The sequence below is a fragment of the Caretta caretta genome, chromosome 13 (genome assembly GCF_965140235.1).
Source record: "Caretta caretta isolate rCarCar2 chromosome 13, rCarCar1.hap1, whole genome shotgun sequence".
Taxonomy (NCBI): domain Eukaryota; kingdom Metazoa; phylum Chordata; order Testudines; family Cheloniidae; genus Caretta; species Caretta caretta.
Window position 1 is genome coordinate 2,264,020 of NC_134218.1, and position 22,480 is coordinate 2,286,499.

Sequence of the window (22,480 nt, forward strand, 5' to 3'; positions counted from 1 at the left end):
TAAGTAAACCCTTCCTAGCTTTAGAATCATAGAATCATAGAATATCAGGGTTGGAAGGGACCTCAGGAGGTCATCTAGTCCAACTCCCTGCTCAAAGCAGGACCGATCCCCAATTAAATCATCCCAGCCAGGGCTTTGTCAAGCCTGAGCTTAAAAACTTCTAGGGAAGGAGATTCCACCACCTCCCTAGCTAACACATTCCAGTGTTTCACCATCCTCGTAGTGAAAAAGTTTTTCCTAATATCCAACCTAAATCTCCCCCACTGCAACTTGAAACCATTACTCCTTGTTCTGTCATCTGCTACCACTGAGAACAGTCTAGAGCCATCCTCTTTGGAACCCCCTTTCAGGTAGTTGAAAGCAGCTATCAAATCCCCCCTCATTCTTCTCTTCCACAGACTAAACATCCCCAGTTCCCTCAGCCTCTCCTCATAAGTCATGTGTTCCAGTTCCCTAATCATTTTTGTTGCCCTCCGCTGGACTCTTTCTAATTTTTCCACATCCTTCTTGTAGTGTGGGGCCCAAAACTGGACACAGTACTCCAGATGAGGCCTCACCAATGTCGAATAGAGGGGGACGATCATGTCCCTCGATCTGCTGGCAATGCCCCTACCTATACATCCCAAAATGCCATTGGCCTTCTTGGCAACAAGGGCACACTGCTGACTCATATACAGCTTCTCGTCCACTGTCACCTCTAGGTCCTTTTCCGCAGAACTGCTGCCGAGCCATTCGGTCCCTAGTCTGTAGCGGTGCATTGGGTTCTTCCGTCCTAAATGCAGGACTCTGCACTTGTCCTTGTTGAACCTCATCAGATTTCTTTTGGCCCAATCCTCTAATTTTTCTAGGGCCCTCTGTATCTTATCCCTACCCTCCAGCGTATCTACCTCTCCTCCCAGTTTAGTGACTTTGCAACACTACAACTGGCTGGAAAAAGCTGGTTGTTTGTGAAACTCTCTCTGTGTTCCATTTGGACAGAGGTGATTTTGAGCCTTCTGGCAGGGTTCGATGTTTCATTCTGCGTTTAATGTTTAGTCACCCAAACTAAAAATGTTACATTGTGTGTAACCATTTCCACATAGGATGGTTCATTGCAATGAAAGGGAATTCCTGTCAGGGTGGGGCATTTATGCAGCGTGTAGCACTGTGGGCCTAAATACGGAATGGGGGCTTTGGGGGGTGACTGCAATTCAGATATTAAATAATGCTGTTGGTAGTACAGTGTCAGGTCCGTGCTGCAGTGCTCCCACATCTAAAAGCAGCTTTCCTTTTGTTTTTTACTTCAGAAAATGAGCCACCCTCCTCTTTGGTCTCTGGAATCATTGACTACAACATGCCTCTCACCTCCACCTATCTGAAGCAAATGAAGCTGCGGGTCATGAATTCACAGGAGCAGGTGAGTTGCTCTCTTCCTGACTAACAGAGTGTCTTACTCCAAGAGGTGCTGAGAGGCACCAGGTGCAGAGCAGATTTCTGTCCAGACTGAAGGGGTAGGGTGAATGGCTGATGCTTGGCAGCTCAAAGTAGTGATGGCCAGATTTTCACAGGAACAGTTTTGCACATGTCTAGCTTGTGTGCACATGCAGGTTGCAGACAGTGTTGCTGTGTGTAGGTTGTGTGCACACAACATTTTGTTTTTGAAAGTCTGTCTCTAAAAATCCATGCAAGGTTTTTGCCAAAAGGGCACGGAGGAGAGGAACAGAAATGTATTCAGTGCAGTTATTGTTCATTACTATCTGCATGTTCTTTAGACATATGGTGGTTTTAAGTGAAATTAATATAAAAATATCCATGATGAAGAGGAATGTATTTCTCTGCCATCTTCCAAACTGCTGAAGGGCTTTAGCAGATCGGGACTGATCCCTAGGCTTTGCTTCTGTTGCTCAGGTGTTCTCTTTTCATGAGTTGTTCGGCATCTTGCTGGAGAGTCAGCTCCAGTCACTTCCTTCTTGTCTCCAGCTGGGAAGAGGCTCAGCTGTTTGGTGACAATATTATGCCTCTGGATTTTGATTTGGGAATGGAGGGGGCAGACTGCCACATGATTATACCTAGACCATCGAATTTTCCAACGTTCTGCAGCTGCAGAATTTGCCAGGGGATCCTCAATGCACCATGGAAACAGACTATAAAAAGAATACACTTTACTGACTCCCCACAAAGTTCCATTGCTGGCACTTCAGAAATCAAGTGTCAGATTTTCTTTCCAGCAAATAGAGGTTGGAGTCTGATCGCCTTTTGTTTTTCTCTCTACCTCCCCGTTACCACCAGGAGCTGAGGAGGTGTGTGTGTGTGTGTTGTAGCAAGCAGGAGGCATTGGTAAATTGTTAACCTGAACGGTGAAGTTGAAGTCCATGGATGGTTGTTGTCTGATGGCAGCCTAAAGAGAGAATTCAGTGCAGGGGTGTAAAGTGCCAGATTGCAGTTATTTGCAGGGACTGAGGAAATAGATGTTGAATCTTTTCATTGGGTCAGTGGAAAAAACACCTTCCCCTGGGGCTAAGTTACATGTTGGAGGGTGCACTTCGGCATAGCTTTTCCTTGCATATGCTGGACACCCGAGTTTAACAGCCTCTGTGCAGTGGGTAATATTAGAGTTTTAGAACTGTGAAAAACTGGGGGGTTCTAATGATTTTGCCATCAGCTGTGGAGTCTGATGCTGTAAAATTATGGACAGCTCTACATCTTCACCAGCCTAAAACCTCTTTTCCTCAGAAACTGGCTCTGAACATCATGAGAAAATTGGATTCTAAACTGGATCAGTTCAAGGGGCTAGATGGCTCACGGGATCAGTAGCAAAACAAAGAATCTGATCACTGGTTTTATGTCCATCCTTGGATGGGGTGACCAAAAGTTGTTAACATTTGCTGACTGTTCAGTGGCTTTTGTGAAATGAGTTTGGTGGGTCTCAGTCCACAAAAACTCCCACCATAATCGGCATTTTTTACTGCAAGGCTATGGACCAAATGGGTCATGGAGACTGAGCTCCTATCTCAACACAGGAAGAGGTCCTTTCACGTCAGGGGTGAGGCATATTAGCAGGGTTGTATGGGAGGTTTGCCTAATCACTGCTTGTGCTTTACCTGTTCTGTGAAAGAGATGACTTCACCTGGTCTCTAAAACTCAATTCACTAAAAATATGAGATGAATCTTAACCAAAATCCCGGATCCAAGTCATAAATATGGATCTGAATTTCCAGATTGAATTTACCTCTACAATGAGCCAAACCCAAATACCCTGGAAGTCAGTAGAATTTGGGGTAGGACCTGAGTTTTGAACTCTGGAGTTCAGGAGTGTTTGTGTCTGGAATTTTTTCTCAATAAATTACAGCAATAGCAAGTGTGTGTCCTCAAAGTTCTGTTCTTGAACCTGTCAGTAAAAAGATGTATAGGAAATGTATTGCTACCAAGAAATGCTTTTGCATCTGGTTAACTGAGCCTAGAAAACAGTCCAATGTGGGGAGTAGAAAGCTGCAAACAAGATGGCTGCTGCTGGGGCAGACCAATACCCAGAGCTATTTGATTTTACTAACTGAATCTATTTCCCTTTCTGAAACTAACCATCTCCCTGGCTCCCCAGCTCAGGAGTAGAAGGTGACTGGAGATAAGAACAAAAAAATAAACTAATTAGCTGATAACAGCAGAAGGTTCTCAGGTGCCATATTCCATTATCCTGGTCCTGAGCTCGGACTTGCAAACAGAGGTACCTTGAAACCACAGCACCATAAGGAAACTATTAGAATAATTATGTTCATAAACATACAAAGTCAAATACATCAGAGACTTCACTGGAGGGGAGATTAGGAGTTATCACCATGAGGACACGGGCAGGTGGAGAGGAGCCTGATAAGTTACTAGTTCATGAGAGAAAAGAGGCAAGATTCTCTCAGCACTGCCCAGGAAACAGGGAACAGCAACACAGGCATAACAAGAAGAACATTGTAATGTATGCTGTGCACTTCGGAAGCAATTGTTATCTGAGGCTCTCACAGCACTATACAAGGATTACATTCATTAAACCTTACAACACCGCCGTAACATAGGTAAGCATTATTATCTCTATTTTACAGATGGGTGAAATGATGCATAGAGATGTTAAGGGTCTGAATTTCAGAGTTACTGAGCACCTGCATCTCCAGTTGAAGTTCACAAGGGACTTCGCTATTGCCAATTTAATCTTCTGTGGAAGACACTCCAAGAGTACTTTGACGGGCTGCCATATGAACTCCTAAGACAGACAGGTAGGCAGCTGATGTCAATGGAAGCTGGAGGTACTCAGCACCTCTGAAAATGGCCCTAAGTGACTTGCCCAAGGTCACTCATCAAGTCAGTGACAGAACTGGGAACAGATTCCAGGAATCCTGGCTCTCCCATCATGGTTAAAACCACTTCAAAAAATTCCTTTGTTAGTAGAAAGATACATCCAAATGATTATACTGAATATCTGTCAGTAAAGAGTCCTCAAGCCTGGTTCCAGTCATGGATAATGTACTAGGTTCTTTTTAAACCAGGACATACTAGCCAAATCCTGCCATCACTTGCAGCCATGCAGTCCCCCTGAAGTCAGGCCAGGCAGGGCCCACTGTAAATAGGATCTACAATATTTGGAAATATAACCTACACCTCTGAAAGCTTGAGGCGATTCTGGCCGTAGCTGGGGGGCAGGGTGGGGCAAAGGAGAGCCTGCTGTACCTGGGGGTGGGAGTCGAGGAGGTGTGGGGCAGAGGGTAGTGTGTCAAGGCAGGGGTCGGGAGAGGTTGGGTGGTAGGAAGGAGCGCACCACTCGGGGTAGGGAGGATGGGGCTTGAGGGAGCGTGCCGTAGTGGAAAGAAGACATGAATGTTACTCTACTTTAGCTGTGATGCATCTGGACGTGATGGATCAAGAGCACATATTAAAGGAAACAAACAGGAAATCAGGTACCAATACAGTAATGTTCTCCTCTGCCTGACCTTATCCCAGTGGTTCAGAACAGGAGAAAGGTGTTAACCAGTATTAGAACCTTATGGAACTGATGCTACACCTCAGTTTCCCAAAAAGCGTCATATTGTTTATAATAGAACTTTCATCTTTTCCGGATATGGAATCAGCCAGACAAAGATTAAAGAGGATCATTTTGCTCAGGATGGAAAGAGTGGAAAAAGTGACAGAGGGGCAATCTGTTAAAATGGACTAATCTCCCTGGATCCCTCCTGCCTGGGGCTGAACCAAATGTTTGTGTATTATCCATTCTAATCTTACATTTGTAACTTATCCATGCCATTTCTGCTGTGTGAAGGTAGTGGGTCCTGCGACGACCAATTTCTGCCCAAGGATGTGGTGGCTAATTTGAGAGGCTGCTGTGACTTAAATCTTCATGCTTAATGTTAAAGGGAAATCCTAATGTTTCACATCCGCTTAGCTGGCTCACTCCTTCCCCCAAATGGATGCTCTTTATTTCACTGGTGCTAAAGGCATTTATTTAAATTACTTGGAGATTTTGATCAGGCTATACAGCCTCAGGGCTAAATTCTGAGCAATGCTGAGCAACTGCAACTCCTGATGTGGCTTTTGGGTTTTAAGTTTATGCAAATAAAGTTTCATAGAGCACATAGTTATTCTGAGGCTCTGTTTCATGCTTCTTTATATAAAGCTTTTCTGTAGTTCTGTATATTTACACAACACTTTGCAAACTCATGAGCTTGATCCTGCTGGGTGTAGGGTTGCCAGGTGTCCGATTTTCAGTCAGAACGCCCAATCAAAATGGGACCCTGGTGGCTCGGTCAGAACCGCCAACTGAGCCATTAAAAGTCGGGTCAGTGGTGCAGCGGGGCTGAGGCAGGCTTCCTGCCTGCCGTGTCTCTGTGCGGCTCCTGGAAGCGGCAGCATGTCCCCCCTCCTGTTCCTAGGCAAAGGGGCAGCCGGGGGCTCCACTCACTGCCTCTGTCCCAAGCGCCAGCTCCATAGCTCCCATTGGCTGGGAACCAGTTGGATGCGTAAGAGCAGGAGCAGGGCATGATGCTGCTTCTGGGAGCTGCTTGAGATAAGCACCACCCTGAGCCTGCACCCCTGACCCCAATCCCTTGCCCCAGCACTGATCCCCCTTCCACCCTTCGAACACTTGGTCCCAGCCCAGAGCCCCCTCCTGCACCCCCAGCTGGAGCCCTCACACCCCTCCGTACCCAAACCCCCTGCACCAGCCCAGAGCCCTCTCCTACACTCTGAACCCCTCAGCCCGAGCCCCCTCCTGCACCCCAAACCCCTCATCCCCAGCGCCTGCACCCGCAGCCAGAGCAGGAGGGGTGGGGCAAGGAGCAGAGCAAGGGTGTTCATTTTTGTGCACTTAGAAAGTTGGCAGCCCTAGCTGGGTGTCCTCAACGCCCACCACATTTAGTGGGAATTGAAGGTTATTCAGCGCCTTGCAAGTCTGGGCTCTGTATAAATAAAACCTGTTCCCTGCTCCAAAGAACCTGCAGTCTAAGGCTTTGACCTGTTTCCACTGAAGTCAATGACAAAGTTCGCAGTGATGTTGTGGGTGCCAGATCAGACCATTTTGTTCTTTATAAGGCCTAGGAGTGTCATGTATTTCATGGGATTTGAGCCTTGTGACTATGATGTGAAGTGTTTCCCTCTTTAGATAAATTATGTAACTACGTAAAAATCAATATAAAATATTTATAAAGGGAGGAAAGCGTTTTTGCCAAACTGACCCTTGGATGCTGTAACACTATTAATTCTTCCATATTAAACATCTGTTTAAGCAGTGGGCATTTCTATGTCTACTTGGAGTTACTGTTGCAAGAAATGGCCCCATATCACATGACAAAAACTCATAAGTATGGGCCCAGTACCACCACCTTCACTGATTTCTTCAATAGGAGTTTAGCATGAGTAAATTCTGCAGGGCTGGGCCTTCAGTTAGCCCAGTAGCTCTGCAAATGTTACTCTGCACCATGGATTTGACTGTAATCTTCCACATCCAGTGCCAACTCTGCAACATGAAAAACCATGCTTTCTGCAAAATATGAAGATCCCAGAATCCTTGAAGAAGACCGACCTATGTGGCCTGAGGATTAGGATATTTAAAGGACCCAATCCTGAAATACTTATTCAGAAAAAAATTCCCATTAATGTCAACAGGAGTTATGCCCCACTTGGAACTATAGGATTCAGGCCCTAAATGATTTCTTAGCTCAAGGAAAAGTATCACATTGGCCTCTCTTAGATCTTCTAGTTTTGAAAAAAGAAATCTGAATTGGTCACATTCTTGTCCCTCAGTATGCAATTTCATGGATTTTCAGTTTGTTGTTTCTTTTTCCCTTTGCTTCACCAAATGCCCATTGAATTAGAAAGCAGATACACTGGCTACCGTCTCGAGCTGCTTCCACTCTGCATATAATCAGCTCTACCTTCATCAACCAGTACATGTCGCCTGGGTTGCAGCTGTTCTTCACAATGCCGATATTTTCTCACCCTCAGTTTATCAGGCATATCATCCTGTGAACTCTTCCTCTTGTCACCAGCATTTCTTGGTTAGGTGAGTACACTGCTCCATAAGGCTTTCCAAGATATAACAACTGAGGGAAGAAATTATTCAATGTTGATAGTTTGCCCTTCAGTCTGCGGCTTAAACTCCAGTGAGATTCCTGGGAGCAGAAGAGCAGCCAGAGATGAGTGCTGCTGTTCAAATTTCCACAGGAAAAGGACTTTCCATCAGATTTAGCTGCATGACCTAATCCTGAGGGGATATTTGGGAGAGCCAGTGTGTCCTGGGTGCCCTCAACCTTGAGCCTTAAGGACATTTTCTGACTTCTTCTGGGTGACCGAGTGCCTAGAACAGTCACTAATGCATTGGACCCTGACAGGGTTACGGTATTGGTGAAGGAAAAGTGAAGTGGACACAGGAGTTGCACATATGATAATTCAAGGTTTTTTGAGTGTTTTACTACAAGGCATGGTTTCCAAACTTTTAATCATTCTTATGCCTCTTCTCCAAACCCTCTCCAGTTTATACAAGTCAAGAAGGATGCTGATGAACTTGAGAAGGTTTACAGAAGAATCACAAGAATACTTAAAGGATTGAAAAAATACCCTATAGTGAATGACTCAGGGAGCTCACTCTGCTTAGTTTAACAAAGAGAAGGTTAAGAAGTGATGAGCACAGTCTATAAGTACCTACATGAGGAACAGAAATGTGATAACAGAGGGCTCCGTAGTTTAGCAGAAAAAGATAACAAGATCCAATGGCCGGAAGTTGAAGCTAGACAAATTCAGACTAGAAGGAAGCTGCATAATTTTAACGGTGAGTGTAATTAACCATTGGAACAATTTACCAAGGATTGTGGTGGATTCTTCATCATTGGAAATGTTTAAATCAAGACTGGGTGTTTTTCTAAAAGATCTGCTCTAGTTTAAAGTAGAAATTAATTCAGGAAGGTCCTATGGCCTGGGTTACACAAGAGGTGAGACTAAAATGATCAGAATGTCTCTTCTGGCTTATAATCTATGGAGGCATCTTAAAGCCAATTATTATGGGCAAAACAGCTATGAAAGGAGTAAGAATTAAGGCCACGTCTACACTACCACTTTTGTCAATATAACTTATGTTGCTCCAGGATTTGAAAAAAAACAAACCCTAAGCCACATAAATTACACTAACAGAGTCCTGGCGTGGACAGTGTTATGTTGGTGAGAGAGCATCTCCCAGCCGACATAGCTGGGTAGCTGCATTGATACAGTTGTGCCTGTGTAAACTCTCTAGTGTAGACATGGCCTAAGAGGGTTAATTCACAATGGACCAGATTTCTGAACGTGCTCAGCATGCAGCATCTCCCATGGTTCTGAGCGCGAGCTGTTCGGCACTTGTGAAAATCTGGCCAAATTTCTTTAGCCATCTAAATGGGAGCTGAGCTCTTTTGAAAATCTGCCCAAAGGTCTCCAAGTCTGTGAGCAAAGGGACACATTACCTAAAGTAAAATTTTCCAGGGTAGTTTTAGGGCCTGTCCATAGAGACTGACTGACTGCGTGGGGAACTATATTACAGTGCAGTGGCCCCTCAGCGGTGCTGTGCTCAGGATTGCCTGGATGGAGGAGCCTGGACCACATTATTGAATCATGTTCAAGCCCTCTCTAGCTGACATTCAGGTCATCTTTATTAGAGTCCTTTGGCTGGTCTCTGTTAATTTCTAATGTTTTCCTTTGGATTCTGTTGCTTTGTACTGGTTTGTCAAGGACTAGTGGCCCCCACAACCAACAGAGCCATTCTTTGTTCCAAAACCTAGCTGGCCAACTGGAACCAGTTGAAAGTTTTCAACTGGAATTTCTACTTGAGTTGACATTTACAGGAGAATCCAAAGACTAAGGAAAAAGAGGCTGATTTGCATCCTGGAACACTGAATGCAGAGTACAGATGGGTGGGTGATCTCCTCAAGGAAGCAGTCTCATGGCAACTTTAGCGTGGAAAGACTGGGGACTGAAGGACAGGAGAGCTGATGGGCAAATCCTTACAATTTTCACCAATGTCAGGTGCCTGGCTTGCCAGCTAGAGCTCAAGAAACCCATGTTTTCTCTTCCCCACTATCCCTAGAACTGTGTAGAAAATAAGTGTAAAGGTGATCTTGCTGTGTGTGATGAATAATAATAAAAAGGCCTCGTTTCCCCACCCCTCCCATTTTCCCCCTGTTTGTATTCTACATTAGAAACATCAGGTAATGATGTTGCTCTTTTTTCTGGAGGACTTGGGCAGTCTTTGGAAGACATGAAATGTGAAACACAGCTAGAGGTTGCTGCTCTCCCAGTCCCCAGTTGAGGCAGAGAGGATGTGGAGTTTTAGGATTAGAAAGCTGCAGCTCTGGTTTCGGTCTCCAGCTATGATGTTCCAGATGCCCCAAGGACTGCAAAAGTCCTCCAAGAATCAGGACCTGTTTCTAAGAAGAAGTGGAAGCGAACACATTTTGAGGTTCTTTTTGTACATCACAAACACCATTTTAAGTAATTATTTATTGCTTTCTAGTTCATCTTTAAAGCAATGTCACCTTATTGCCATGCAATCAACTAGCATTTGGTGGCACTAATAGAAGTAAAGTAAATAACTGACTTGTGTTCCTCTTGGCTTCTGCCATAAATGATTAATTGTGCCCAGCAGCACCATGGGGAACTCACTTTTCTTGGGGTAACTGATCTACTGAAACCATTAAATGAATGGATGTCAAGATGGCCTTTTAACTTCATTATCCAGGAAAAATTGTGTGCCATGTCTATGATTTACGGGTGCTGCTAGACACGCAAATATTAAAATAGCAGTGTCTTCAAAAGGAAGCACAGACTGGAAGAATATTAGAATGTTTTATCTGTGCTGAGGAACAAAGAAGATAGTAAAATCAGGAGTGTCTACTTGAGCCTTCATAAATGACAAGAAGGGGCTCCTGCAGAGAGTACAGACCTTGGAAAGCAACATTACAAAATAGCTCCCCATGAGTAATGAGGTTACTCTGAAAACCACAGACCAAATTCTATTCTCACTCCTAAGAAAATCTGGAATACCTCCATTGGAGTCAATAGATTTACTCTGGCATAACTCAGAGCAGAATTATGACTCAGACCACTTAGTTTGAGATCACAAGAACATGCAGAGGCTCCTGGGGCCTGAGTCTCCTCTCACACTGGTTTTAAACAAATTCGCACAGGTGTGAGAGGAGACTCAGGCCCCTTACACTTTCTACATTGTGCAGAAGTAACTCACTGTAGGATGACTGCTGGTGCACTGCAGTATCTGCTGAACTCCTGACTGTTACAAGCTAGTAATTAAAAAGAGCAAAAAGAAAATGTTTGCTGTTTAGCCCTAATGTTTAGCCTTGCCACCTAATTTTTAAATGATGAATTACTATCATTTTTTAAATGCTTGGGTAGTCCAAGTTTGGGGCAGTTGTTCTCTGGGCAAGCTATTCCTTCTGGTTTTATTCCAGCTCAGTCCTGAATTTATTTTTTCAGTGTTCATACTAAGCCATTCAGCATGACTTCCATTAAGACCTCCTATTTTACACAATGCCTGGCAGACTCTAAAGACTTTAAAAGGAACAAATCTTTAAATTGAAATGCCAAATTGACTCCCTCTGATCTGGACATGCTGCTGTTTTGGCAGTTTCAATACAGTCCAATCTGGGGTTTGGTAACCAGGTATAAATGATACAGAAACAGGCCAGGAGATTATATAATGAGCAAATGGCAGGAGCTGCTGTTGGAGCTGAACTAGCATAAACTTTCTACTGGTGGCTGTAGGTTTCCCACACTAACTTGTGCTATATTAAGAGATTGGGAGGAATGGTAGGGCCTGGCCCAGTCCTGCATTCCTTACACATCCCAAGCTCCCACTGATTTCAGTGGGAGTTTGAGATGTGCTAGGAGGGCAGGATGAGGTGTATGCAGAACAGGTTTTCAGAAAACATTTTCTCCATATCAGAGGCATAATCATGAAAGGTAGTGAGCACCTCCCAGTCCAACTCAAGTCAAGGGGAGTGGAGGTTGCTAAACACCCTTCAGGATCAAGCGCCAGCTGGGGGACTAAGGGATGAAAGGATCCCTGTGTCTACAATAGTTTGTATGCAATATTGAGTCCTCCTGGCTCCCTCTCCTCTGCCTTCTCCATGCTGTACTCATTAATCAAGTTCTCAGACATCCTCGGAGAGTTTCTGTCAAGCCAGCCTGCTTGGGATTCACCCCCATTCTTAACTCTAGGCTTGCAATGAGACAAGCAGAGCTGGAGCTGGGGGAAGGCAGAGGCACAGAGAGAGCTAAGTTAGGTTGGCTGGGAAAGAAGTTTGTCAGCTGCTAACCTCTCCGTTTGCCTGCCCCACAGTTCAGAGCAGCCCCAGGTAGCAGGAAAAAGGTATAGCCTAGGGTCTTTTGTCAGCAATGCAAATTCTTGGGACAGGGTTTCTAAAATCTGCGGCAGTCTTGGCAATATTGGGACTGGCTCTATGTAGCACACAAGGTTTTCCTCTTCAGGATCTTTAGTTCAGAACTGACTTGTGTCACGTGAGAGTGAGTTTGGTAGTCTCATCCCTTTGTGCAGCTCACAGAACCAACATCAAATTTGCCATGATTGGCAGCTGCTGCTCTGGGCTAAGGTGTCACAGGTCAGGATTAAGGTGCCTGGACCGAGCTGTCTGCGGGGACCCATAGCTGGGACAACAGAGAGTGTTACAGTACTGGAGGAAGTTGTATTTGGCAAAATTGTACAGGGAAACATATCGTGCTGCTTGGCTGTAGCCAGGACTTTTATCCCTTCCTCTCATGAGCACTGCATTCACTCAGTCACTTGAAAATAAATGTTATTTTGCAGAGATATTTTTTGCCCTCTTCTGCCCTGAAGAAGAATCTCCTTTGGTTCCTAAATTAAATACTGATAAATACAATGCCAAGAAGAAAAACAGAGGTTGCAGTGAGAGACAAGTACAAATTATGTATTGGCAAATGGGTGTAAGTCAAAGGGAGCCGAAGGAGTCTTAAGTAGCTGGTACAAGTAGCAAGGGAATCAGAAAAAGATATAAATTCCACAACTTAGCTCTTCTCTAGCCTCACTTAAGACTGGGCGACACACAGACTTACAATGAAATAATAATAGCTGTGAATTAAAACCGATTTAGTTATTTCAGTGCAATTCTCTGTGTTGACAGGCTTATTTCAGAATAAGACTGAAGTCAGTTTAGCTAAAGTTAGTAATTATCAACACATAGACTTTCAGCAAAATAACTAAATTGGTTTTAGGAAATCAATTACATTGAATTGGTGCAAGTTAGTATGTATATTAGCCTTTTGATTCAACTCTGAATATTGGCTTGAAACTCTTAACGATGATAAAAATTATCCAGTGAATAATATTTGGGGACAAAATCGTTCTAAATTTAAGAATTTCACTACTTTCATGTATTGTTTTTCCCCCTTGTGAATTATTTTGTGTAAACCACTCAAGATAAGTTCATTGTCACAATCTCTGTTGCCTTGGTGTTTTGGTGAAAGCTGTATTAGAGCAGTGTTCAGGATTGTATTTGTGTGGTTTAAACTATATTGCCCTTTAAAATTTACAGCCATATCTATATTCTGCGTTCAGCCTGTACTCTCATACCAGTTTATACCCATCCTGTCACCTGTAACTTTCCTGGCATTTTATGGGGGACTTCAAGTTGGGAGACATATGCTGGAAGTCTCATGCTGCCAGTAGTTAATCATCATTAGAGTTTCTAAAAATTACAGATGATAAATTTTCTAACACAAAGGGTATTGCACCCAACATGAGGTAACTGTTTTGGATCTCATTCTGATGCATAAAGATAAATTAATCACTGAATTGGAAGTTGGTGGTTGCTTAGGAGCAATGATCTAACCTGATTACGTTCAACATGGGCAAACAGAGGACAGTCCCAACCAACCTTATATAGATTTGGTACCTCAAGTAGGCTAATTTCCCAAATCTGAAGAAAATTATGAGAAAAATTGATTGGGAGGAAAAATTTAGACAGGAAAATGTGAATGAAAACTGGGAGTTCTTTAAGAAGAGCTTATTAGAAGGCCAAAAAGCCATGATTCCACCATCAAGAAAGAGGACAACTTTGGTTAACAGACCATCCATGTTAAGTGGCAAAGTGCAGGCAGCAATTAAAAATAAAAAAGCCACACATAACAAATGGAAAAAGGGGGAAGTGACTAACAACTGATATAATTTAGAAGTTGTGAAGTGTAGAAAATTGATAAGGAAAGCAAAGGTATCAGGGAAAAATCCATGGCTGGCAGAGCTAAGGACAATAAAGAGGTTTTTTAAAAAGTATATTAGGAACAAAAGAAATCCTAACAATGGTATAGGCTCATTATTCAGTGGAGATGGTAAAATTGTTAATCGTGATTCAGAAAAGGCAGAAGTGTTCAGTAAAAATTTCTGTTCTGTATCTGGAATGAAGCAGGTTGATATACTCATATCACATGAAGATAATGAAGTACTTTCCAGTCCATTAGTAACTAATGAGGTTGTTAAACAACTTTTACTGAAGATAAAAGAATTAAATCATCAGGTCCAAATAACTTGAATCCAAGAGTCCTAAAAGAGTTGGTGGAGGAGAGTTCTGGCTCACTGATGTTAATTTTTAACAAATCTTGGAATGCTGGGGAAATTCCAAAAGACTAGAAGAGTTCTAATGTTGTGCCAATATTCAAAAAGGGCAAGAAAGATAGGCCAGTCCCTGGGCAAAATAAAGAAAAAGAGTATAAGGGATTCAGTTGATAAAGAATTAAAGGATAGGAATATAATTAATGCCAGTCAACATAATTTTTATGGGAAATAGATCTTGTCAAACAAACCTGATTTCATTCTTTAAGGAGATTACAGGTGTAGTTGATAAAGGTAGCTGCATGGGTGTAATAGACTTTTGTAAGGCGGTTCAGCTAAAAAATTAGCACTATTCAGTATCAATAAAGCACACCTTAAATGGATTAAGAATCAGCAAACTGACAGATCTCCTTAAAGGATGAAATCAGGTTTGTTTGACAAGCCCTATTTTCCATTAAAATTATGTTGACTGGCATTAATTATATTCCTCTCCTTTAATTCATCATTGTTCGTCAAATGGGGGTGTATCTACTGGGGTTCCACAGGGATCAGTACTAGGCCCGTTGCTATTCAACATTTTCATCAAATCAGGTGGAAATATAGAATCCCTGTTGATAAAATCTGGAGATGAAAAAGGTTGGTGGAGTAGTAAATAATCATGAAGACAAGGCAGGTAGAACAATCTGCGTCCTTTGGTAAGCCGGGCCCATTCAAACAAATTTTGTTTTAACAGCCAAAGTAAAGTAATGCATCTAATTACAAGGAATGCAGGTCATACCTACAGAATGTATCCAGGAAAGCAGGGACTCTGAAAAAGGTTTAGGGGTCAGAGTGGACAAGCAGTCAACATGAGCTCCCAATGTGATGCTAGGACAAAAAGGCAAATGTGATCCCTAGATATGTAAACAGGGGAGTAGGAATAAGGAGATGATTTTACCTCTGTAAATGGCACTGGTGAGACAGATACTGGAATACTGTGTCCAGTTCTGGTGTCCACATTCTTAAAGGGCTGTTGAGAAACTGGAGAGGGTGCAGAAAAGAGCCATAAAAATTATTCGAGGGCTGGAAAAAGGGCCTGTGGCAGAGCCAGGGGTTGAGCAGTGAGCACCTCCTGGCACATTGGAAAGTTGGCGCCTGTAGCTGCAGCCCCGGAGTTGGTGCCTGTACAAGGAGTCACATATTAACTTCTGAAGAGCCACATGTGGCTCCTGAGCCACAGGGTGGCCACCCCTGCTTTAGGCAAACACAAGTTATTGGGCTCAATGCAGGGGTAACGGTGAAATTTAATGGCCTGTGCTATATCAGAAGTCAGGCTAGATGATGACTGTATGAAGGGCTTGCTTTGAATGAATGTAATTTTTTAATTATTATAATTAACCATAACACTGAGCATAGTAAAAACTAGACTGAATCTTAAAAGCTTTTAGACTGTGTAGGTCATTACAAACATTTTTTCCACAGAGTAGATTTCCCAGGCTTTGTAAGATAGCATTGTGTGTTCAATGCACTTGTCCAAGTACAAACAAAACAATTTGATGCAAAACTTGGGCTGGGTGAGACAAACCATGCTGCTGAAGCTTCCATATTCCAGATGAGATGTGAAACGAGGCCCTAACCCTTTGTTGTTATTGAGGATCACATGGCACTTTATGTAAGAATAAAGGTATTAACCCTGGTGCCTTGGCCAAATTACAGTCCACCTCCCTAAACTCCTGTGTTTTTAGTTGAACATAATAGTCTTTATTTCCTGTCCCAAACTATTGTGTAGTGTTGCTGTGTGCTGCTAAACAGCTCTGTGTTCCCTGAGAGGCAGCTGTGGTGCCAAGAGAGGCCGGTCCTGAGCTATCTGGTACCCAGTGGTGAGCTGGAGCCGGTTCGCACCGGTTCGCTGGAACCGGTTGTTAAATTTAGAAGCCCTTTTAGAGGGACAACCGGTTCTAAAAGGTCTTCTAAATTTAACAACTGGCCAAAAGTGGCGCCTTAGGCGCCACCTCCGTGGGTGCTCCGGGGCTGGAGCACCCATGGGGAAAATTTGGTGGGTGCAGAGCACCCACCGGCAGCTCCTTGCCCGGTCCCAGCTCACCTCACCTCCGCCTCCTCCCCTGAACGCACCGCCCCGCTCTGCTTCTCTGCCCCCCCGGCTTCCCATGAATCAGCTCTTTGCTGGGAAGCCTGGGAGGGTGAGAAGCAAGTGGCAGCTTTGCGCTCAGGCCCAGGGAGGTGGAGGTGGAGGCGGAGCAGAGGGGGGCTGGGGGGGGGCAAGGAGGGCCGCCCACGCCTCAGCAGGTAACCCAGGAGTGGGGTGGAGTGGGGCGCCGCTGGGGAACTGCTCCCCACCCCAGCTCACCTCCACCTTCTTGGGCCTGAGCGCAAAGCCACTGCCTGCCTCTCAGCCCTCCCAGGCTTCCCGTGCAAACAGCTGATTCACGGGAAACTGGGGGCGGGGGGGAGAGGCGGAGAAGCAGAGCAGGGCAGCATGTTCAGGGGAGGAGGCGGAGGAGGAGCGGAGGTGAGCTGGGGCCGGGCGCGAGGCAGGGAGCTGCCGGTGGGTGCTCTGCCCCCACCAAATTCTCCCTGTGGGTGCTCCAGTCCTGGAGCACCCAGGGGGTCGGTGCCTAAGGCGCCACTTTTGATGTGATCAGTGGGGGGAGTGGCTTCTCCCCCCCAGCTACGCTACCCCACCTCTAGGAGCCAGAGGGATCTGCCGGATGCTTCCTGGGAGCCGCCCCAGGTAAGCACCGCCGGGACTCCACACCTCGCCCCCCAGCAGGTCCCTCTGGCTCTTAGGGGCAGGGTGCGGTGAGCACCCACTACGGTGGCCCACGAGACCCTCCTGCCCAATTCTGGGGGCAGACAGGGGAGGGGGGTGGATGGGGCAGAGGTACCGGGGGGGGGTGTCAAGGTACACGGGAGGTTGGATGGGGCAGGAGTCCTGGGGGGCGGGCCACGACCCCCTCATGGGGTGAGGAAGGAACCGGTTGTTAAGATTTTGGCAGCTCCCTTCCTCACTGTAATGTTGTGCAGCTTTCTTAATTGTTTTTGGTAAAGTGCTCGGAGATATGCAGAAGTGCAAACTATTGTCAGTGCTAGTGAACACACTCCTAGTTTCTGGTGCATATTAACTACTGGCACACCGCGAATATGGCCCGCTTGCTTTAGCCTGGAACTGAGCATACTGAATAAGTGGTGTCAGTATTCCTCCAAAATTAATATACTTCTGTCTTTATTAATTTACATTTCTTCTGACCATTGTGAACCACGTGTTAATCAAATGACTGAATGTGTTCAGTCTGCTGTCGTCTGGATAGTGACTCTTCCCAGTAGAATGACAAGCGTCATGTAACTTCTCCCCCCAATAAAATCCTAAACAAGTTCAGATATCAACCTGTTTAGTGAGTATATAAAAAAGCCTTCCACAAGAATCAACAAATCTGTAAAGATGTGGTGCTGCAAAATTACAACACAGCTTATTTTTTATTATATGGTATTTTTTCCATACAATGGACTTAATGTATCTAATGCAGTGTGTCCAATACATGCAAAATGCTTCATAGCAAATAAATCTATGTAGGCTCTGTATCCAGCTCAGCCATAGACTTGCAATGTGATCTTGGTAAAGTCAGATAAATTCTGTATATTTCAGTTTCACCATCTCTAAAATGCAGATAACAAAACCTCAGAGAGGGATTGTGAAGCCAAATTCACTAATGCTTGTAAAGCTCTTTGAGAGCCTTGCATGGAAGTGGTTTAAAAGTGCAAAGTATTAAAGAAGACGAGACTCTAATGTTCTGCTGTTTAACCCTGATCTTTGAATTTCCACACTCACTTTTGCATGGGCATCTATTAAACCCACTAAAGTAGGGTTGCACCAGGTTCAGTTGCACACACCATGAAATTTAAGCACTGTGACAAAGTTCCTGCTCTACCTTGGTGGGTCTTGTGCTTACTGGCGGATTTGCTCGCCTTGGAGCTTCACAGCAGCCCTCAGTTTGGCCATTTTTCTGAACCCACAGTCCAGGTCGACTCCTCCTGTGTCTGACCAGGAGTTGTGAGGATTTGGGGGGAACCCGGGCCCGCCCTCTACTCCGGGTTCCAGCCCAGGGCCCTGTGGAATGCAGCTGTCTAGAGTGCCTCCTGGAACAGTTATGCAACAGTTATACAACTCCCTGGGCTACTTCCCCATGGCCTCCTCCCAACACCTTCTTTATCCTCACCATAGGATCTTCCTCCTGGTGTCTGATAATGCTTGTACCCCTCAGTCCTCCAACAGTCCGAGTTCTCACTCTCAGCTCCTAGTGCCTCTTGCTCCCAGCTCCTCACACGCACACCACAAACTGAAGTGAGCTCCTTTTTAAAACCCAGGTGCCCTGATTAGCCTGCCTTAATTGATTGTAGCAGCTTCTTGATTGGCTGCAGGTGTTCTAATCAGCCTGTCTTAATTGTCTCCAGAAGGTTCCTGATTGTTCTGGAACCTTCCCTGTTACCTTACCCAGGGAAAACGGACCTACTTAACCTGGGGCTAATATATCTGCCTTCTCTTTCTCTCCTGTAGCCATCTGGCCTGATCCTGTCACAGCACCAAATGATCTGGGAGGAGTGGTAGATACGCTGGAGGGGAGGGATAGGATACAGAAGGACCTAGACAAATTGGAGGATTGGGTCAAAAGAAATCTGATGAGGTTCAATAAGGATAAGTGCAGGGTCCTGCACTTAGGATGGAAGAATCCAATGCACCGCTACAGACTAGGGACCGAATGGCTAGGCAGCAGTTCTGCGGAAAAGGACCTAGGGGTGACAGTGGACGAGAAGCTGGATATGAGTCAGCAGTGTGCCCTTGTTGCCAAGAAGGCCAATGGCATTTTGGGATGTATAAGTAGGGGCATAGCGAGCAGATCGAGGGACGTGATCGTTCCCCTCTATTCGACATTGGTGAGGCCTCATCTGGAGTACTGTGTCCAGTTTTGGGCCCCTCACTACAAGAAGGATGTGGATAAATTGGAGAGAGTCCAGCGAAGGGCAACAAAAATGATTAGGGGTCTAGAACACATGACTTATGAAGAGAGGCTGAGGGAGCTGGGATTGTTTAGCCTGCAGAAGAGAAGAATGAGGGGGGATTTGATAGCTGCTTTCAACTACCTGAAAGGGGGTTCCAAAGAGGATGGCTCTAGACTGTTCTCAATGGTAGCAGATGACAGAACGAGGAGTAATGGTCTCAAGTTGCAGTGGGGGAGGTTTAGATTGGATATTAGGAAAAACTTTTTCACAAAGAGGGTGGTGAAACACTGGAATGCGTTACCTAGGGAGGTGGTAGAATCTCCTTCCTTAGAGGTTTTTAAGGTCAGGCTTGACAAAGCCCTGGCTGGGATGATTTAACTGGGAATTGGTCCTGCTTCGAGCAGGGGGTTGGACTAGATGACCTTCAGGGGTCCCTTCCAACCCTGATATTCTATGATTCTATGATTCTATGATCTCATATACATGTACAAAACAACTGTGCAGCCACTTTTGTGTAATAAGTTGTGCTTACAAATGGGAATATTCAAAACCAGAACGTGGCTTTGGACTGGCTAAAATTTTGGCCTTAAATGATTCAGTTCCTTACCTTCTAATAGCTACTGTGTTGAAACTACTTGATTCTATTTTCTGTGGCCAAGAAATATGCGGCAGCATTTAAGAGTCCTTCTATCCATGTCAGTCCTTATCACAATGTAAACATACCACCAGGTGGTGTGCATTAATACTCAGAGTGAAATTGATAGGAGACAGAGGGACTTGGAATTTCCATATTTACTCAGACCCTAGTGCTGAGACTTTGGAAGTGCCCAATACCTGATACTTCCAAAGAAGGCAACCTCACCCCAAAACAATCCTTTCTCTCCTCTTTCAGATGATGATGATCAGTTTACACCCTAGAGGATGAAGCTGCATTTCCTTTGTCTCTTTATTTTAGCTCCTAGAACTGAGGATTTTATTTATGTCTATGCCACTGATTAATAACTCTTATTTTTAAAGAAAGATGGAATTATAACTAAGGGTGAACAAGCTAAAGTACATGATGCAGCCCACAGAAAAGTTTCACAGATCTTCTCTCTCTCTATTTCCTGACTTCCCTAAGCTATGGACTGCCAAAAGGATGATGTGAAAATAGAAGTGAAATATTCTTTGACTATGGCTGTCTCTCAGCAACTTGCTTTCCAGTGACACTCTCACCCCTTTTTCCTTACTGGCTTCATTCATAAAAGGTTTGCATTTTTTAAAGCTAATTCTCTCGGAGGGTTCGGTAGTGATGTAGAATCTAATGCAGTAAGGCCCATCTTTTCATTTAGCCTGCTTAGCCAGAGGCACAAGGGCATCAAGTGACTTGCACAAGATTGCTCAGTGAGTCAGTGACTGCTCTGGGATGAGAATTAAGATCCTCCTAGCTCTCAGTCTTTTGCACTAGTCACTAGATGCAGGACTGATATTAATCAACAAACATATCTGTTAAATGAAGCTGCTGTGTAGTTTGTACCTTCATTTGAGAGCTGCCGTGGAAGTTCTTGTGGAACTTTTCCATGGGAAACTATGAAAGATGTAGTCAGTGTATTATTTAGTATGCACATATACACCCACAAGTGTGCTAGGTGCTTTACAGACAAAAAGCACAACACAGCTCCTGTTGGGAAGAACTTTTGCTAAAGCTCCCATGCTACAGGCTGTTCCAGGCAAGAGAACCCCAGTGGGGAGCCCCAGGGTTTCTGCACGGGTAGCTTCTTGTACCCATGTGAAATAGCTTTCAGCTGCTAGGCCTGAATGAACAAGTCACAAAGGAGTGGGAGAAGGAAGGAATGTGAAATAATATTTTTAATTATTACAATTTTACTTATTTCATTTTAAAAAATCCTTTAAAAACTAACTCCTGGTCCTTACTACTACAGGGATTATTGTTACTGAACCTGTATCAAACTGCCTGCCCCTTCCCCCTGGATCCAGAAATAGCTACCTAAAGATACATTAGATAAAAGTTGATAAATGCCTAATTCACTTAGGAGCTTAAATCTCATGGGGATTTGAACTCCTAAATCACATAGGTGTTTTGAAAGTTTTACCCATTTTCAGCTAGTTTAGGCCCCAGATTAAGGTTTGGTATGAAAGAGGAGTTCTCATATGACCAGAGACAATCTCAAATATTTGTTTGAGGACCATGTGAGATGCGTGTGAACTAGGGCTGTCAAGTGATTAAAAAAATTAATCGTGATTAATCACACTGTTAAACAATAATAGAATGCCATTTATTTAAATATTTAATAAATTTAAATTGGTATTCTATTGTTTAACAGTGTGATTAAAAGTGCAATTAATTACCATTAATTTTTTTAATCACGATTAATTTTTTTTAGTTAATCGCGTGAGTTAACTGCGATTAATCAACAGCCCTAATTTGAGATCATTGTACCTGCAGAATGCAACAATGGGGAACTGTACATGCATCTACCCTTTGTGTGCGTGGACACACCATTGGTATGCACAAATGCAGGGTTTTGCACATGCAAAGGGTGGGTATTCATTTTACCAAATTCACCCATTTTACCCGCCCTTGGAAATGGGGGCCAAAAAGAGTCGTCAGTAGATTGTGGAGATCTTCATAATAAGCTCGTCACTCTCCTTTCTGACATGCTTTGCTCAGCAGTGAAATAGTTAATGTTGAAATATAAATCATCATACCTGGGCATCGGTGTTAACACTCCACTGAGAATAATGTAGCCATTCAGACCTCTCAGTATGCTATGGGCTGTCTGCAGACTCAGCCAGACATCACCACACTTGGGTCAAGTTTTTAAGGATTTCTTCTCAACCGTAACAGCTGAAGACTTCAAAAAATAAAAAAGGAAAGCTGAGATTCTGGAGCACAAGGCGCCAGTCTCAAAATAACTAATGGATCCCTGGCCTGGGCCAATTAGAATCCTGCCTGGGGGGCAACAAACATAAGAACGGCCATACTGGGTTCAACCTATGGTCCATCTAGTCCAGTATCCTGTCTTCTGATAGTGGCCAAAGCCAGGTGCTTCAGAGGGAATGAACAGAACAAGCAATTATCGAGTGATCCATCCCATCGTCCAGTCCCAGCGTCTGGCAGTTGGAGGGTTAGGGTCACCCAGAACATGGGGTTGCATCCCTGACCATCTTGCCTAATAGCCATGGAACTTATCTAATTAATTTTTTAACCCAGTTATATTTTTGGGTTTCACAACATCGCCTGGCAACCAGTTCCAGAGGTTGACTGTGCACTGTGAGAAGAAGTGCTTCCTTTTGTTTTAAATCTGCTGCCTGTTCATTTCATTGGGTGACGCCTGGTTCTTTTGTTATGTGAAGGGGTAAAGGGAGACTGTAGGTGGGGAGAAGGACACACTTCAGCATCCTAAGGCA

The 22,480-nt window shown here is 44.3% G+C and overlaps 1 protein-coding gene across 1 annotated transcript in view; it reads left to right on the plus strand.

The window, feature by feature from the left end:
- Positions 1 to 22,480, plus strand: part of NOL4L (nucleolar protein 4 like) — a 102,493-nt gene that overhangs the window by 35,481 nt on the left and 44,532 nt on the right. Inside the window, exon 4 of the mRNA XM_048819468.2 lies at positions 1,287 to 1,396. Coding sequence (XP_048675425.1) covers positions 1,287 to 1,396 — 110 coding nt within the window. The remainder of the gene's footprint in view (positions 1 to 1,286; positions 1,397 to 22,480) is intronic.